The sequence below is a fragment of the Megalobrama amblycephala genome, linkage group LG10 (assembly GCF_018812025.1).
Source record: "Megalobrama amblycephala isolate DHTTF-2021 linkage group LG10, ASM1881202v1, whole genome shotgun sequence".
NCBI classification, from domain to species: domain Eukaryota; kingdom Metazoa; phylum Chordata; class Actinopteri; order Cypriniformes; family Xenocyprididae; genus Megalobrama; species Megalobrama amblycephala.
Genome location: NC_063053.1, coordinates 11,691,654 through 11,712,010, shown reverse-complemented (window position 1 = coordinate 11,712,010; position 20,357 = coordinate 11,691,654). Strand labels below are relative to the sequence as shown.

Sequence of the window (20,357 nt, the reverse complement as noted above, 5' to 3'; positions counted from 1 at the left end):
GTTCGCCAACCTTACGATTAAATTTCATATTTGAAATCACCAATGAAATCTAACAACAACCGGCTCATAAATTTAGTTTCTAAACGCTCGAATCATGACAAAAAAAGGTATTTTATAGGCTGGATCAGGGTCATTCTACAGAAACGTCCACTTTTGGTATGACAAAATGTCTTAAAATGTATTTCTTTTTTTAACATTTAAACTTAGACCACATTATTATATTACACTTGGACTTTATGAATACACATAAATGACAGCTTAATGATTTTTGGTTTTTTTTGTACATTTATTTAAAAACTGCATGTCCCCTCTTTTTGTCACTGGTGTTACCTTACTTCTCTGGCATTTTTAAACATTTTTATGAAATTATTTCTCATTTTTTTTCAGCACATGCAGTCAGAGTTACAGAATAATAATGATAATGCAAAAAATAAGGAGATTGTGTGTTATTTATTTTAATCAGGTTTGTTAAAAGTGTGATTGAATGATGTTAATTCAATTGCGCAACCATGTATTTGCTATAACAATAAAAATATTTGAAAAACAATAATAAACAAGTAATGATACAATCCTTTACATCTTAATTCTTGAGTGTAGCAGAATTCAATGAATGTAAAATTATTATCATGTCACATATGACATTTTATTTAATGTGACAGACAAAAAACAGTAACACCAGTGACACAATGAATCACCAGTGACGTATACATAAGACCAAAGATCCTTAATTTTTCAACTATAATTAAGTAGTTTGGACTAAATTTTTACATTTGGTGTACAATAAAAGACTGTCATTGACACTTAGTGAAAGCAGTCAGTAAAAGATTATAAACAACATTTTAAAACTGTCTGTAAAGTCCCTGCACTGAATTTAGCCAAATCCCCTTAATTTAGCCATATCTGACCAAAGGAGGATTAACAATGAGAAAGAAAAGTTAGAATCATGTAATCTTAGTGCTTTTTTTATGCAAAATAACTAAATGAATAGCTTTAAATAAAGTTTATCTAAAAACGGGTAACACCAGTGACGGTACCACCAGTGATATTTTCATAAAAAGGTAACACCAGTGACATTTTTCATGAAAAATGCATTTTACAAAATGGCTGCTGCAAGGAATCAATCCACATGTTGTAAATTATGATATATTCACTAAATCAAGTAATTTAATCCATTTGTATTCTAGTTTTTTAAAATTCCCTAGCAATAAAGTAGGTCACACCAGTGACTTCAACTAAAAGCTTCATATGAAAATATGATTTTATAATTAAAATATCTGATAACTGAAAAGAGATAGTGGACTTTCCATTGGCCTTTCTTCATTGATCTTCAGGAAATAGAAAGAAGGAAGTCAAGTGATGTCATCAGTGTGATTTTTTCTTTCAAAATAAGAGATTTTTGTTAAAGGTAACACCAGTGACACAACACCAGGGGACAACTACATTCATTAAAAATGTTATAATATTTATTTAGCATTTGGTTTTTTTATGTCATTTACATTATATATTTGATAGTTACGCATACATTATTGTATTTGAAATGGTAGAAAAACCTGTTTCTGAGCTCAAAATAAAGCACTTTCCCTCTGTACATGACTGTGGGGACGAGCACTTCTGTGGCGCTTGGAATTTTTATAATTAATTAAAAAACAAATATTGCCACATTGATGGCTCAACAAGGTTTCATTGTTCAAATAACATATTGTTTCATATTAAAATATAAAAAAAATTTAATCCTAAAGTGTTTTTTAAGTGTAATATTTCTGTAAAGTCTAGGGACAGAAAAGTGGACGTTTCTGTAGAATGACCCATCAAGCTAATGCGCATGCGCAGACTTAAATGCGCGTCTCTTCGGAGGCGTGAGTCTGACTGTTTCTATAGAAACCGGTGATTCTAACGGCCGCTGAAGTGACGCGATGACTTTACCAGTCGGCGATTGGCTCTTATTTAGAAGGCGGGAGTTATTCCGCCATATGGCGCGTTACACTTTCTCCCATTCAAAACAATACGAGTGACACGTCTTGTGTTATTCTATAGTCTTTGATAAAGACTCTAGCATCAGTGTTGCCAAGTTGCCAGTTTTCCCGCAGAATTGGGCAACTTTTACACTGTTGCCGCGGGTTGTTTTTTTATGTCCGCAGGTTGAATTAACCCAAAATAACGTGATATTTAGTTCCTGGAATGCAAATTTTACCAGGGGAGCCCCACCAAAAACGCGAATTTCCCCCCCTGGAATGTGATTTTATCATGGACCCCCCTGAAATGTCATTGGGCTAGTTTTGAGGAGCTATTGGGCGGGTTTTGTTGTGAAAACCTGGCAACCCTGTCTAGCATTGCGTGTCCTCATATTACACATTGCTGACTGTAATATTAAGTTTTTCTGAGTCAACTTTTCGAACTATAAAGGTAAGAATGAAACGGTCTTTTCTTCACTCCAATTGTTGCGTTTTCCATCGCCGTTTGACATTTTTCCCATCATATATATATATTGTATCATTTATATTGTGCGGTGTTTCCGTCTCTGCCCAAAGCGCGTGCATTTAAGGCACGCGATTGGTTGTCGGTTGCTAAGCATCTAGTTGTAACATTCTAACACCACATCATTTCACACTGTAAAGGTTGGGGTTAACACAAAAAAATGTGCTAACTATGCTCTGGAGCAGGGTATCATAACCCCGGGTAAAAAGCGCTGCTAGTGTGAAACGCTCCTTTACCCGGGGTTAAAAGCGGTGTTTAGAACGACGATAACCCGGGGTTAAGTGCAGTGTGAAAAGCCATAAAAATGCTTAATGTTTACTGAAGAATTTTAAAGCTAATATCTGATTGGCGTATGGGTCCATGATGGAAGGATTTGATTTGTGTACAATAATATTTTAGGAAGGAATGTGAACATGATATTAGATGTAGCGAAGCACGTCAACGCTCAAAATAGCATTTAATTTATCTATACCTACAATTAAACAAAATGATTCCTTAATTTTCAGTCTCCTGCCTTGAAGCAACAACGAGAATGTGCAGTGTTGTGTTTAAATGCTCATTAACAGCTAACGCTAAGCACAATGGAGCACGTGTCCTTCTCTGTTACAGACTTTCACGTACAGTAACCTACTGCCAGAGGACAGCTGAATGAATCAGTATGGTCTTTTACAGCCCTTTCATTGGTGGAAAGACAAGCAACACATTTCAACATCACTCAGTCTGCTCACAATGTTGAGGAGGAAAATGAAACTCCAACACTACACTGGTGTGTGAAAAAAAAAAAAAAAAAACAGTTAAGAGAAAACAAAATAGAAAACAAATGAAGGCCTTTGCATTGACCCGTCTACATTCGTAAGCCTTTTTAGGTGCATTTGTTTTATTCAAAAAAGGAGACTTCGAAAGCACTCTTAATAAACGAGAGGACAAACAAACAAACAGAAAAGAATAAATTAAATTTGCTTAAATATATATATATTTTTTAATCACTTTTTTTTCTTATTATAAAACAAATATAATAGAAATAATGCTGGCTTTTTTTTGTTTTGTTTTGTTTTGTTTTGTTTTGTTTTGTTATACTGTGATTGCACTATTGAGCGTTGAGTGGAAAGGGTTTCTCACAAAAAGTCTGGGGGAATTCATTCTGATCATCATATGAAACTACATCACAGCCATTTATCACTGCATAAAACATTCCACTTCAGTTAAACGTGCCATCTTTTCTATAAAACACTGAGAACGTTTTTCTTAAGGAGTGATATGCAAGAAATAAAGCCTTCCGTGAATACATTTACGGTCGAATTAATCTGAGTAACCTTTTCTAACGGGTAGTTTTAGTGACGGTTTAGCACTGCATAGCTCAGGTTCACAGGGCTTCATATGAAGGAATACTGTGTTGTGGAATGATGAGGGGTAAAGCTAGTCCTGATGACTGATGAGTTGAACACAGATGTCCTCTGTGAAGCCTGAGTAAACCGTTTATGGCAGTTTTAAGTTTATATAACAGAAGGTGAGCCTTAAAAAGCTGAGACTGGAGCGATTTCGTGTAGTTATACTACATGTACCCGAGAGATTGGAATCGTAAAACCCATGTGAATCTCTAGCCATGCAGTTATACGTTTTTCGTCTGAACTGAATGGATGTGTCTTGATATCAGTTCCCATTGAATAAGGAATGTGAAGCAACATCTCAAACCAAAAAGAGAAACATAATAAATACAAAACTCCTAACAACCAGCAAAAGTTCTCCCATCTCGACCCAACCTTTGGGCTGGAGCTGTGAGGACGTTTGAGCGGGCTGGACCTCGGTCCGACCCCACGTGCAAATTCCCATCACCCTAAATCAGAAGTTTCCCTTGGTCTAGCTAAACAAATGACAGAACCAAGATGGACGATGGAGGGTCAATAGGGCCGGGGCTGTTAGAAGCTGAAGACTTAATTTGTTCCAGTGGTGACCTTGATGAGGATGAGGCAGTGTCGGCTGCGTGGCGCTCACTCTCTCCCGCTGGCGGAGTAGGAGAACTGGGGGAAGTGTGGCCGTCGCTCGTTGTCCATGCAATCCATCCCATCTTCGTCAACTGAGGAGAAGGGCACAGGGATAATCGGTCAGGAGTGGCTAGTCTAATGTTACCGGTCATTTTCAGCCAGGCGTATGCAAATAAAATATTTTCTCCAGTTAGCTGAGAGAAAACTTTATCTGAGCCGCTTTTACACTTCCCATCAGGTCACAAAAAAGCCTACAATATGCCAAAAAACTGGCACCCACACACTTACAGGAAACAAGCTGTTGAATATGGAGTCTGTGGAAGACTTGACAGTTTGCAGGCGAAAACAAGGTTGTTACTTTTATTAAAAAGGTTATGAGGACAAAATTTAATTCGTCCCACACATCCTAAATATCGACTAGACCTTTTATAAGCTTTGGCTTTGATACTGAAAATATTACTGCCTTAGTTTCACCTCACACTCTCAAGACCTTTTTAATTTAGCATTCAGAAGAGTTGATGGGAAGTACTGTAACCAACATTTGCAGCAAAAGCACAAAAACGGTTCAAAACGTTTTTGATTAGCATTTCATTTAATAAATGTTTATACAGTCAAGGTCGCTGATGGAAAAAGTAATTTACCTCGACAGTAATGACCTCCAGTCAGTTAAAATAATACAAAAAAATAAATAAATGTGTTGGCTGCTCTTCTGATCAAGAGAGATTTCAGTGGACTGAAGGTCCATTACACACTGCAGTTCATAAGTTTGGAGTCGGTAAGATGTTTTAATGTTTTTGAAAGAAATCTTTTAAAGGCTTAATTTTTAAAATAAAAAATACTGTAAAAAACAGTACTATTTTGAAATATTATTACAATTTATAACATCAGTAATCTATTTTAATATATTATAAATTGTAATTTATTCCTGTCATGAAAAGCCTAATTTTCAGCAGCCATTACTCCAGACCTCAATGTCACATGATCCTTCAGAAATCATTCTAATATGCTGATATGCTGCTCAAGAAACATTTCTTATTATTAATATTTATCTTGCTTTTTTTTGTGGAAACTGATACATTTTATTCAGGATTACTTGAACAGCATTTATTTAGAGTAGAAATCTTTTGTTACATTATACATGTCTTTCCTGTCACTTTTGATCAATTTGATGCATCCTTGCTGAATAAAAGTATCAATACCCAAACTGAATGCAGAAATCTCAGACTTTCCTAAAATATGTCATTACTAAAATTCTATAAATTTAAAAAAAATATCTTGGCTAATTTGAAAATGCTTTCAAGTAATTGTATGCAGAAGCTCTGTTTGAGATCATTTTAAGATCTTTAAATCAAATATTCTTCAGATTCTGTCAGGGTCTATGTGTTTGAGATGAAGATCAGATGAAATGTATTGAACAACCAGATAACTTCTTCACAAACCTTCTTAAACAATATTATGTGCGAACACAAAGTAACACCCGTAGTTTTCAGGTGATCTCGATTTGTGCCAAAAAACAATTTTCCAGTACACGGCACACCTCTCACCACTAAGATAATTAATTCAGCACAATACTACATGAAGGCAGTATGTTTCTGAATGCAGGTTTGTATCATTAGAGAATTGTCAATGTATGCAGAGATAAACAAACAACAGACAAACTCACATTTTTCAGGAGGGGTTATTGTAATCGTCTGAGCTGTGAACTCTTCATCGAAATATCTGGTATCTGTCTCTGACGACACCTGAGGCTTGAAGGGAGGTATCAGCTGAGGAAGGAGGAAAGGGGGATGAAAAAAAAAAAACGGAGCACCTGTTTGTGCAGATCTGACACTGCATATAGTGTGGCGAGCTGGAGGGCTCAATCTAACGCCTCTGAACCGCACCTCCTCTGCCAGCCATTGTGTTATTTGAGAAAGCAGTTTAAGTGACAGTGACCTATTATAACGTTGAGTCGCACAACCTCTGTTTCAACATGTACTATTAAAAGTATTCTGTTGTGTACAACTTTTAATGAACTATTTAATTGAAATAGCGTAAAATAAGAATGAAAATCAAATTATGACATACAAAACTCAATTATGAGATAAAATCACAATTACAAAAAATAGTCAAAATTACAAGAATTTTTACTGTGATGCAGAGGTCGACTTCAATATCCAGCACAACATGAAAATCCTGAGTGCACCTTTATGTGTAGTGGAGAAAGCAGGACAGCATAAATTCTAAGTTACCTTTTTATCATAGACATCCTGCCAGTCAATTCCAGCAAAGAAACTATGTCGCATAATTTCCTTAGCATCATCCGGACCTCCACCGAGTCTGACAGGAAAAATGAAAGGATGGGACATGTATTTAGCCAGAAGACAACTGATGATTTTTACACCAGTTCCTGTCTAATTAAGTGAAATATAAAGAAATCAATCTGTATTGTGATGAATGTTTCTGGGTTAGACCAGGTGTGTTTTGTACCTCTTATTGGGATCTTTGATGAGCAGACCTGACAGAAGAGACTTGGCATCAGCAGAAAGCGTCCTGGGGAACTTGATGTCCTCCATTAGAATGAGCTCAAAGAGCTTCTCATGGTCCTGATTGTAGAAAGGCAGTCGGCCACACATCATCTCATACATGACCACACCAAGACCCCACCAGTCCACCGCACGGCCGTAATCATTGTCCTCCAGCACCTAAGGGCAAACACACAAACGCAAACATTCCTGCATGAAAGCGTTCAAGATCGACCCTCAAAATATCAAAGGTAGACCACAAAATGTATCAGGACTCTTTGTTACAGAAAGAAAACCTCATTATTGAATGGTAAATATGTTAAAGTGTTAACCTGTTTAACATTTAATCATGGATAAACAGTCAAAAAACTCTCAAAAATATGGAGCAGGGATGTGGAAGATTCAGAACTATCTCTGTTTTAATTCATGAGTGTGAATGTGAATTGAATTGGCCACACCCCACAGAAGTTGAATTGGAGTTTCAATGACAGAAAGAGGAATTTGCAATTTAAATAAATTAAACACAGGTAATGCATTCTACAATCCATCCATCCATATCTATCTATCCATCCATCATCTGTATAGTATCCATCTATACATCGATCTATCTATGATCCACCCACCCATCTATCCATCGACTCATGATCCATCTATATATCTATCCGTCTGTCCATCCATCCATCCATCATCTATCTATACATACATACATCTATATCTATCCATCATCCACCCACCCATTTATCCATCCATCATCCCATCCATCCATCCATCCATCCAACATATATATATAAATATATATATATATCCATCTATCCATCATCTATCTGTATAGCCATCCACCCACCCATCTATCATCCACCCACCTATCCATCATCCACCTACCCATCTATCCATCCATCGACCTATCCATTTATCCATCCATCATCCAATCCATCCATCCATCCAACGTATATATCTATCTATCCATCTATCCATCCATCTATCTGTATAGCCATCCACCCACCCATCTATCTATCATCCACCCACCTATCATCATCCACCCACCCATCCACCCACCCATCTATCTATCATCCACCCACCTATCCATCATCCACCCACCCACCCATCCATCCAGACAGACCCATCCATCCATCAATCCATCATCCACCCACCCACCCACCCACCCATCTATATATCTATCCATCACCCATCCATCCATCCATCATCCACCCACCCATCATTCTATATATCTATCCGTCTGTCCATCCATCGATCTGTATCTATCTATCTATACATATGTCTATACATCAATCCATCATCAACCCACCCATCTATCCATCCATCGTCTCATCCATCCATCCGTCAATCATTCCATACATCTGTCTGTCCATCCATCCATCTGTATCTATCTATCTACCCATCCATCCATCCATCATCCACCCACCCATCATTCTATATATCTATCCGTCTGTCCATCCATCGATCTGTATCTATCTATCTATACATATGTCTATACATCAATCCATCATCCACCCATCCATCGACCCATCCATCGTCTCATCCATCCATCCATCAATCATTCCATACATCTGTCTGTCCATCCATCCATCTGTATCTATCTATCTGTACATACGTCTATACATCTATCCATCATTCATTGACCCACCCATCCATCCACCCGTCAATCATTCTATATCTATCCGTCTATCCATCCATCCGTCAATTATTCTACATAACTATCTATATCTCTGTCCATCCGTCCGTCCATGAGAAACATAACACAATCAATTTCATGTTCATAACAGTCATTACAGCTGAGAGTTTCAAAATAAATGGCAGTTATGAACAACAGTGCTAATATATGAATATGAGTAGCTGATAATGGCAGCACTTCACACACTCTTATTGTAGCGCTTATCATCACCAAAATCATATCAGCGCAAGCCAGCTCCGTCTCTCTGGCCCATCAGCTCTGGACTGATAAAAGTGACTGAACGTTCATTCTGCACCAGCGGATCGGGTCAAAGTTTCAACACAGGATAGAGTTGGAACCTGGAAGCACAGTCCTAAAAGCCTGATATCGTTGGATCAAAGCTGTGCTTTTGGGCAAGCATCCCGGGCCCCAATTACCGAGGATGCTCATACACACCTTACCGGTAGCTCTTAAAGTCTAGGTGGCAAAAACAAGGCGGCTGGAGTTAGCGTGCGATGGAGAGGAGCTCTTCAGAGTGGAGAGTGGTGATTAATACGTCTGAATAATGACAAGGCTGGCTGGCACTGAGCCAGTTAAGCATATGCTCAGAGTGGTGTTATAATGATGTCTCCTTTCTGATCTTTAAAAACAGGCAGACCTGCATGAGTCAACAGCAGCATTCATTACTCTATCTGATTAGGGAGCACAATATGAACGTCCATGTGTGAAAGCAGCGCTAACAACCTCCATACAGTCAGATGGGTGTATATGACTACGCCACATATAAATGTCAGAGCGAATGCGTGAAAGGTACATTGCACACACTGTGTGTTTTAAACTACACTACAGTTCAAAAGTTTGGGATCAGTAATTATTAAAGAAATGAATACTTCATATTAGAATGATTTCTGAAGGATCATGTGGCACTGAAGACTGATGCTGAAAATTCAGCTTTGCATCACAGGAATAAATGACATTCTAAAATATATTGAAAACAGTTATTTTAAATTGTTTTTACAGTAGTTTTGATCAAATAACTACAGCCTTGGTGAGACATAAGAGATGTCATATCAAATGTGCTGATTGTGCATTGTGTGATTTCAACTATATTACATGGTGGAATAATTATTTTATGCTATTATTATTCATAATTAATTGAATTATTTACTGAACATGGGCATCATTCATTATATTTCTGTTGCATACAATAAAGTTCAAGTGATTTTTTCACAGTTAAGGGTGCTTTTCATCAAAGTTATTCCTTTAATTGTGAGTGTGAGTTAAAGTGTGTTCGAATTAGACAGACAGAATGGGTGTATTTGTGCACGTCTATGCGAAGACAGGACAGGACTGTGTGTTCTGGAAGCAAACAGGAGCATAAGCATGCACAGAAACACGAGGACACTGTTCATGTGTGTGTGCGGCACGTATGGCCGGATTGTGCTGTTTGTCCTGGGAGTGTACGTGAGCAGCTCGGCTGCAGGCGGGGATGCGATTAATGCACACAGAGCCAGTTGGGGTCTCCCTGTTCCAGAGCCACAGGCGAGGAGGAGCGGCCGCAGGGGAGGAACAGGCCCCTGCTCGGACAGCCATGTGGCAGGGCTGCTGCTCCCAGGACTGGGCCCTTGGCAAGGCTGGCCGGGGAGGGATGGGACAGAGAGCCTGTGGCTCCACCAGCCCAGTTCCCCAGCAGGGCAGTGGAACAGACAGCCTCCATGAGCTTATCCCACTTTGGCCGGGCTACTCGAGGACGCTTGCGCACAATCACACAGATAGGGTTGTGCAAAGCGTACGCACACATACCGTAAACACGCACGGATCGCGGTACGCACGCTTACCTGCTGCTAAGCACCTGTACGCATCCTTCAAGATGACGAACGCCAACCACAACTGCATGCTGACAAACGCACGTCCTGTAGGCTCATTTAGATAAAACTAATGTGCTCTGAATCACACCTGGAAACCAGCGATAATGTTTTATTGGTTGCAAACATGCTGCAGAAACGCTGTAATTACTAAACGCTAAAGATGTGACAGATGAGAACTCAATGACAGATGACATACAGCTTGTGAAAACGAACTGTTATTAGAGAAGTATTTCTGTAAATGTATCTTCATTCATTCTCATTAACACTTAAAACATTTGGTGAGGGCCAAATTTAAGCGAAACTATTCCAATTTCACTTCTGTAACCCTAAAAGAAAATATTTTTTCCCTTAAAATATCTTTCACACTCTCTCTCTTTCTTCTTTCTCTCTCTTTCTCTCTCTAATCCCCCTCTACTTTGCATCTCCAGAACTTGGCTCAGGCTGTGCTCTGTTATTTTTACACCAGTACGGCAGTATAGATTTCCAGGTTTCCCAGCCACCTTCTTCCAACCTTCCCCATCTGCCACCATCTGCCTCTGTTTAGCATGTACTTTTTTGTGCAATCACATACTCTTGTGAAAAATAACCAACACTCAAATCATCTCCTGGCACAGCGGCCAGGCTGAGCAAAACAAAATGTTGCGCCAAATTGTCTTCCGTACTTTTTCGAGTGGAATCTATATCCCCCTTCACTCCCGCTGCCGCCCCCTGCCCGCTCCCCCCTCCTGTCTATAAATATGGATTTAGCCACTGCAATCTGGGCACCATGTAAACCTCTGGTTGGACAGAAGGTTGAACAGCAAACTACTGTTCAAACGAAAATAAAAGTGATACTTATTTTTGCTATTTATTTTATTTAAGACGTGATCTATGCTCTGATTTATCAGGGTGTGCATTATATTACTGATAAAAATATCTAACACTTATAACACTTTCAATGAAGCCTACACATGCAATGGAGCGGTGTTAATATATTAATATTGTATTTATTTACACTACCTTTCAAAAATTTGGGGTCAGTAAGATTTTTTTGTAAGAAAAAATTACTTTTATTCAATTGATTGAAAGACATTTTTGTTACAAAATATTTATTTTTTGAATAAAAAAAATGTTGCTCTTTTGAACTTTATATTCTTGAAAGAATGCTGAAAATGAAAAGCTGTTTTTAATAGTAATAATATTTCACAATATTACTGTTTTACTGTATTTTGATCAAATAAATGCAGTGTATAAAGTGTATTAATATGTATTTTTAATATATATATATATATATATATATATATATATATATATATATATATATATAATGTTTTTTTTTTTCATTCATTCATTTGTTTATTTATTTGTAATACACTTTATAACCAGTTCAGTCTTTTAAAGAATAATTGATGCCATAGTTATTATACTTTCCTCCTTGCACATTTAAAAGCTAAAATTCATAACATATGACATAACACCAATATGTTTTCCTGGTGTTTGATTTCACCAATTTTCACCTATTTTCTCAAGCGCTACACATCATGTTATCTCCTTTGAATCAAGACAACCTGCTCTAAAAATGGTGATAATGATATTAAAAATATGAAATTGTAAAGTATCTTTGAAACTTCATTCTGCATGGCTGCGGGTTAGCGACGTCATCACCACCGCAAGTTTGTTTTGGTCTTATAGTGTATCAGTAATCAAAATAATCATGATAATCAAATAATAAAAAAAAAATTACAATTATTATTTGAAGGATCCAAATGTCTCTTAAATTAACTGTTAGAGTCACACTAGCTGTTCTTAAGGTCAAAATTCATTTTTAATTTTTTTACAATTTTTTTTGTTCTTTGTAGGCTACTTTTAATACAGTTGTGATTTACAATTGTATGTTCATCTGGACTTTCACTAAAAGTGCATTTAAACAAACATCAATGTTTTGCCTGATAAGGACAAATAAGGGCATTTAACTGCATTCTAATAGGTTTCATCACGAAGTCAGTCGTTGCCCTGCATCATGTTCGTCACTAAGCAACTGCATGCAATGTGAGATAACGTACAGGTCAGGGTGTGTTAAATGCGTTAAAGTGCCCCATTATGGATTTTTGAAAATGACCTTTCATGTAGTGTGTAACATAGCTCTAAGTGAATGAAAACATCCTGCAAAGTTTTAACTCTTAAAGTGCACCATATATAAAGTTATTGTCTCTCAAAAGTAAGAGAAGCCCACTTATTGCAGGCGCAGACGCCAGGGAAAATTTAATTTTTTCAACAATACCACAGCAGTACAATCTTTTGTTGTGTTTCCGTCATTTTACTGAAGACTGCTTCTCAAACCTCGGGGAGTTTGACGCAGGATTCACAAAATGCTTGGTCTTAAAATATGGATCAATGCCCAGTTTATTTGGACCAGCTTGTTCCTCTGAATCTCAACGTGTAAGTATGATTTATAATTGATGTTTATATTTTCTAGCGATTGTTCAAAATTCGTAGTTTTGTACTGAAAGGAGGGGTTTAGTAGTTTTTTACACTGAAAGGAGGGGTTTAGAGAGACTGATTCATTGAACTGCTTCAAACGAATCATTTACCAATCTTTGGTGAACTGAGGTGAAATTAAATGTATATTATGAGAAAACAAAAGTGTTTTTTGAACTTGCATGCATGTAAACCTGTTGTAGGAGACTCCCAAAACAATATTAGGAACCTTAAAAAAGGCATAATAGGGTTATTTTTTCCACAATTAATCACACCAAATTACTGTGTAAAATCGACAGCCCTAATTGTAATATACATATCTATGATATATACAACATTACAGTATATCTTACTGCCATCATCTTCCAATCTAAAAGAATAAGTATGGTTAATGCTGACTGGCCAACGCAATTGTCAACAAGAAGTTCCTTTCACCAACTAGAAAACTTTCGACGCACCCATTTCCCTGACCTACAGCTATCCCTCTCTCCTTTCAGGGTATTCCAGAAAGCAGGTTATGCGACTTTGGTACCCAAAGTAAGCGAATAACCTCAACTTTCGGTTCCAAAACCTGAGGTAACTTTGAGGCTAAGTAGCCATATTTTCTGAACATAAACTGCTGAAATCATAAATTTGTCATTTAAAAATTGTTGAGCATGTTCATGGTCTACTGCATATGCTCCATTGATTAATACTGACAGTTTTTGGGATAGTTGCAGGCTTTGTTAACCATCAGGGGTTTCTTTACCTCTGGTGCCAGATACTCTGGCGTCCCACAGAAGGTCTTCATGGTAGCAGCATCGGTGATTCCTTCCTTGCAGAGGCCAAAGTCTGTAATTTTGATGTGACCATCTTTATCAAGCATTAAGTTCTCCAGCTGGGCAAAAAAAAAAAAAAAAGAGAGGGGGAATTATCGTCTTTTTGAAACACCACAGTTTCACAAAACTTTAAAGCTCTTTTCAAATCTGCTTCAAACGCTTTGAACTGACTGGATTTATTTCCATGAATTAATATGCAACGGTCATCAAGTTTATTTTCTGTTTCATTAAAGCATCTTCATAATACAATGAACAAGTATGCCTTCTACATGTATTGAATTCATGTGTGAAATAACATAAAAATCCTAGAAAAACTTATTTAAAGTATATATACGTTTTCTCAATTCATGATGTTAATGATGGCTATAAAAAAGTTGACAACTACAAAAATCTATTTCTTCCCAGGAAGTGGAAAGAAACTTCAAGCCACATTAATTTAACCTTTCAATTTTAATAGCTAAGCTGTTTGTCCAAGTTTCTTGGCACTTTCACAACTGGCTTGGTCCAAGGCTGCGAGCAAAAAAGATGTGTCATCATCCACAGCCGCCAGAGTTTGATGTTTCCAAAAACCAAAGAAAAAAGCCCCAAACTCTAGAGCTTTTAATTACATTTTCAGCGTCCCCAGACATACATTCAGATAAAGGCATCACGACTGAACAAAACCTTCTCTCTAAATATATGAATTCTTTCCCCTTTTTCTGTTTACCTTGAGATCCCGGTACACAATCTTGGCAGAGTGCAGGTAGTCGAGGGCGGAAACGATCTCGGCGCCGTAGAAGCGCGTGCGGTCCTCGGAGAACACCCGTTCTCTCGACAAATGGAAAAACAGCTGCAGGGTAAACAGCAGGGACAGGATTGCAATAATTACTGATTTATTGGAGGAAATTAACACAACACAAACTGCCTCACATCGCCATATTGAGATGATAGATGGCGAGGCCCTCGGAGGACGCCCAGCGAACCCAGACAGCAGCTGGCACATCATCCCCGGCTTTCCAGAGACAGGCCGGCGCGGCCTGTTAAATCAGCATTTTAATCAATACACCAATCTTGTTAAAGGCAGCGCTGCGTGCTCATGGGCTAACGCTCCATTAAAGTGGCAGGAGCACCCCGTCCCCTGCAATCATCTCTGCCGTAGGTTTTATGGAGTATCTTCCCTCTCCCCTCCCGAGTCAATGTCAAGGGTTCCTGTCAACTGTCTGGCCCTCAGCACCACTTGAACCCCAGCTTATAGAAATTACCCAGAAGCCCAATGAGGAGAGTCTGTCTATTAATTGCTGTGGGATGTTTGAATACGGCTGTCTGGGGAGAGCTAACGGCTTCGCCGATCGGCCGAAGGACGGGGTAAGCGGGTGGCGTGCAGGGGACCGGGGTGGCCGAGGACAGGTGTGCCTTCATCAGAGCACTGGCAGCTGTGAATGTGGCGAGGCTGAAAGGGGAGAGACGGATGGGCTCTGCGCAGCGTGTGGAGGTTAGGGGCTCTGGCTGGACCAGGCAGGGGGAGCAGGTGACATTGCAGGCTGAGGGAATGAGAGCGAGATTGCCGCTTCTCTGATTAAACAGCACCGTTGGTGGTGGAATTTCATTTATCAAAACTCGAGTCCCTCAAGATGGAATCCTGCGCTCTGCCATATCAACAGAGAGACAAACTTCTACCAAGTACATCCTGAGCAACAACAAACTTTCACCAAAACTTACAACAATACAATCTTGATCATTTTGAGTCGGTTATTAGAGGTAGACCAAAAATCAATTCGACTGACATTTTTTTTTACTGATATTCACACTTTTATACATGTAATTGGTTGTTCAAAGATCAGGTCTACTAAAATAGTACCGTTTGGTAAGTCTCTAAAGAAAAGAACCCAACAACAGCATCACACCACTATGATCAGACAACTGTGTTTACAGGTAAAACCACTTTGTCCTTTTTTTTTTGCATAATTACTCAATGTTAATTAATTACTTTATGTAACAGCCATTCATTTACAAGAAAGAAACGTGAAGAATTTTAAGTTACACCAAGTCCAAAACAAAGATTCATTATTAAATAGCAAAATAATAAGGAATAAAAAGGACTACTACAACTAATAATAATAGTAATAATAATACAGTAATCATTTAAATCACATAACTTTGAATAAAATAATGGAATAAATAATAAAATAACAATATTGTTGCTTTTGATTAAATATTAATTTTGTTTTAATTTTGTACAAATGTGCATAAAACAATAATAACAATAAATACATTTCTAACCATTTAGATTGCAAACAAATTTGCATAAAATAATAATAATCATTTGTTGATATTATTAAATATTCATTTTATGTTTTAAACCATTTAGATTTCAAAACAAATGTGTATAAATACAACAATAATAATTATAATAATATTGTCTAAAAAAACAGAAATAAAACAAAGGTCGGTTTTACATATCAAAAATATAATTGTTATCGGTTGTTAAAGGGTTAGTTCACCCAAAAATGAAAACCCTGTCATTTATTAGTCAACCTCATGCCGTTCCACACCCGTAAGACCTTCGCTAATCTTCGGAAAACAAATTAAGATATTTGAGTTGAAATCCGATGGCTCCGTGAGGCCTGTATAGGGAGCAATGACATTTCCTCTCTCAAGATCCATAAAGGTACTAAAAACATATTTAAATCGAGAGAGGAGAGGAAAAAGAGAGGAAATGTCATTGCTCCTTATGCAGGCCTCACAGAGCCATCGGATTTCAACTAAAATATCTTAATTTGTTTTCCGAAGATTAACGAAGGTCTTACGGGTGTGGAACGACATGAGGGTAAGTAATAAATGACAGAATTTTCATTTTTGGGTGAACTAACCCTTTAATAATATTGGTTGATAATTTGATATTTGTTACAATTTTCCCAAAGGATGTCTCTTCAAACTGTGGAAGTATCACAAGATATGATGATGCACTTTTCTCTGACAACCAATAACATTTTTAGCTCACCACAGCCGCACAAGTAAGCAGATATTAATGACAGCATTACTACAGAAATGGACTGTCTGCCAACACAGACGATAAGACAGACATACAAACAAACAAGTGCAGACGCACACGTACCTCTCCTCCATTGACATACTCCATCACGAAGCATAGGCGGTCTTTTGTTTGGAACGAGTACTTCAAAGACTGAAACAGCAGGTGAATACACCATTAGAAGAAAAACAAAAGGCAAAAATCCCACAAAACTAAAACAAACACAACAAACGAGAGATGCTCATCAAAATGTATGCAGTGAGAGAAGTGTTTGTCTCGAGAGAAAATGAAAGGAGCGTTTTGAAGAGCTTTGCTCTTTCTGGTAGGCCTTGATGCTAACTTTGAAGGAAGGTGAAGTTTACGAAGGAACACCAGCTTGAGTGACAGTAGTAAATTGTTTTTGCTAAACCTGCTGTGTATGTTGCGTGGCATACAACAGCATCTGGAGTGTCAGAAAATTACCTCTCACTGGCGAGTTCTCAACAGATGCACAGCTACATTTAGGCCGTTAATTTATTACAGTTTATTCTCTACATTATAATGAGGCTCCAGGGAAAAGCCAATCATATATACAAAAGCATTGTGAAGCTTTAAGGTCTCTGTAAATCCACTCTGAATGATAGTTGTTCATTATAAAATGTGCACTCACGGTTAAAAAAGGATGTCTCGTGTTTTTTAGCACTCTGCTTTCTGTGAGCGTGTGGGCCACTTCATCCTACGGGAAGAAAAAGAAGGTGGCTCGTGAATTGTGTTTTCTCAAGATAAACGGTATTTGCTAACGGCACATGTGCACAGTGAAGACATTATTTAGAGTCCTAGATATAATGAGATTGAATTACAAAGCATGGGGTTAAAATTACACTTTTATAACTGTTAAAAATGTCATTAACCTAACTCACACAATACAAAATGCCTTATTTGAAACATTAACATCCTGAATGAAAAAAATCAAATCTCAAATCTTACCTTTGCTATAATAACCTCTTTCTTTAAAATTTTCATTGCATAATATTTCCCGCTGGCCTTCTCCCTTACGAGAATGACTTTTCCAAAAGTGCCTTTTCCCAATAATTTTAAGTAGTCAAAGTCATTCATTGTCTGCAAAAAAAGATAAAAGCAATAAATTGTCAGACATACTGAAATTCAAAGCATATAATTAGGGTCTACATTTCTATTCTGTTAATGTAACTCAATCAGAATACGTCCACATCTCTATATCTGCTGCGAGGTTGTAATCCTGCTGCTCAGGGACTCCACTGTCACCAACACACTGACATGTTTGTACATTAGCTTGCTGTTAACAATGATGAAACTCCCAGAAATACACTGCCTAAAAACACAATATTGAGAGAGAATTTCATAAACTTCTGAGTCGCAAGGTCTGTTTCATACATTATATCCTGAATCTGCGGGCTGCAGCGTAACTTCAGCTGTAGGCGTGCATTGAGCTTTTACGCTGACAGCGCTTCTTCTGCAGCTCCAGAGAGAAAATGGAGTGGTTTCTAGGTTACTACATTGAGTATTTCCTGTATAAATTGTGCCATTATGTGCCATTGATAACTTTAACAATGGTCAAAGAGCCATAAACTGCTTAAAACATGTGGATTCAAACAATGGCTGAGAAGTCTGTTTCATTTCATTTTATGTTGCTTTTATACAGATCATGTTATAGGCTTGGAGTGAACATCTTTGCTGCTTAGTTCATTGTGTGCTAAGTGTGTGACATAAAAGGCTCAGCACCCTACTTTCAGACACAGAAACAAGCCTTAATTGAACTTTTTGCCAGCTCCCAATGTCTCCGGTTAATGATGTTCCCAGCAAACATCAAAATCTGTATTTGAAGGCACCTTGCGTTTATGGTGGCTGATAGACGTGTCCATCTCCTCCTCTCCCATGTTGTCTATCTGTGAGGTGGGACTACACTGGATACGTTCCTCTTCCTGTCTTTGGAGTTTATCTGCCACCATCTGGATCGCCTCTGCCCACTCATCCCTTTGGAAGCACACACAAAACCCATGTTTCTAAGTAGAAAGCCATTTAAAAAGCATAGCTTCATACTCTCGAGACACACTAAACACACATGTAGTTCAGTTATAAATGTAAACTTGACTTTATTACTTTGTTGAAGACATTAGGCCAGACCATCTGATTAAATCACAAGGCCATTCTCACTAGCTGACAGTATAATCGGAGTGGGGAAGCCGCCCCTCTCTGCGAACGAGTGTCTCCCTCCATTGAGTTTTCATTTGTCGGCAGCACAACATCTGTTGTGAAGAATCAGTGGTGCATTCATGTTTTTGAGCATGTGTTAGTTTAATAATGATGGATTCATTTGAGCGAAGCTAGCAGTTTCTCACTGTTTCACAGCACTGGACTGAACCAGAGAGTACGGATGCGTTGTCTACTGGTACTCTGTGCCGCAGTGCTACAGATTTACAGTGGTACATAATAATATTGCAATTTTATTGCAAATCTTGAAACTTGGCTTGAACAACAACGTGCCACTATTCAGCACATTTTGGCAGTTTGCCGTGCTGGAAAAAACAGCTTAACCCAGTTTAAGGTGGTTATGCTGGTTATGCTGGTCTATTTAGAGGAGTTTAGAGGCACTTCTCAGTTACAAGAATTGCCTTTAATAGGAACACTGATATGCAGATATGCACATACGCTACTGTTTAAAAGTGGGTCAGTAAGATTTTTTTTTTAAGAAAAGCTAATCATTTTTATGCAGCAATTATGTATTAAATTGATCAAAAGTGACAGTAAAGGCTTGTTACAAAACATTTATATTTCAAATAAATTCAGTTTCAACTTTCTACTGAATTCTGAAAAAAAAAAAAAAGACTTTTCACAAAAATATTAAGCAGTGCAACTGTAGCAGCAAATCAGCATCTTAGAATGATTTATGAAGGATCATGTGACACTAAAGACTGGAGTAATGATGCTGAAAATTCAGCTTTGCCATTACAGGAGTAGATCAAATTGTAAAACATATTAAAAGCATAAGAGACTTCTTTCAAAAACAAAATCTTACCAAATCAAACTTTTGAACAGTAGTGTCATCCAAAGCAAACTGATGAACATTACTTTGTTTTCTTTTATTTCAAAGAAACTGAATATTTTAACAAAAAATAAAATGAAAATACTTTTTAAATAAAAAAATTTTGTATAAAATACTATTTATACATATAAGTATTATGACATAAATAATAAATAATATATAACATGTATATATATATATATATATATATATATATATATATATATACATACATCTACATATATGTGTGCTATATTATTTATGTATGATATATATATATATATATATATATATATATATATATATATATATATATATATATATATATGTATGAATATATATATATATATATATATATATATATATTTTTTTTTTTTTTTTTTTTTTTTTGACAGAATTATTGAATCTATTACCAGCCACAGATTCATTTCATCAGCAGGCCAAGGTTTTTCATTTGTTGCATGAGGTACTGATTTAGTATTGATACAGCGGTACCAGAGGCTGGTATCGTACCAAAGCAAAAATTTTGGT

The 20,357-nt window shown here is 37.3% G+C and overlaps 1 protein-coding gene across 5 annotated transcripts in view; it reads right to left on the bottom strand.

The window, feature by feature from the left end:
- Positions 1-1,945: 1,945 nt before the first annotated feature.
- akt3a (v-akt murine thymoma viral oncogene homolog 3a) overlaps positions 1,946-20,357 on the bottom strand; it is a 93,200-nt gene continuing 74,788 nt past the window's right edge. For all 5 annotated transcript variants that reach the window (XM_048204585.1, XM_048204586.1, XM_048204583.1 and 2 more), the window contains 10 exons: positions 18,634-18,778; positions 17,753-17,884; positions 17,436-17,501; positions 16,871-16,939; positions 14,483-14,605; positions 13,707-13,835; positions 6,927-7,141; positions 6,689-6,776; positions 6,121-6,223; positions 1,946-4,549 (listed from right to left, as the gene is read on the bottom strand). In XM_048204585.1, coding sequence (XP_048060542.1) covers positions 4,464-4,549; positions 6,121-6,223; positions 6,689-6,776; positions 6,927-7,141; positions 13,707-13,835; positions 14,483-14,605; positions 16,871-16,939; positions 17,436-17,501; positions 17,753-17,884; positions 18,634-18,778 — 1,156 coding nt within the window. In that variant the 3' untranslated portion in view covers positions 1,946-4,463. The remainder of the gene's footprint in view (positions 4,550-6,120; positions 6,224-6,688; positions 6,777-6,926; positions 7,142-13,706; positions 13,836-14,482; positions 14,606-16,870; positions 16,940-17,435; positions 17,502-17,752; positions 17,885-18,633; positions 18,779-20,357) is intronic.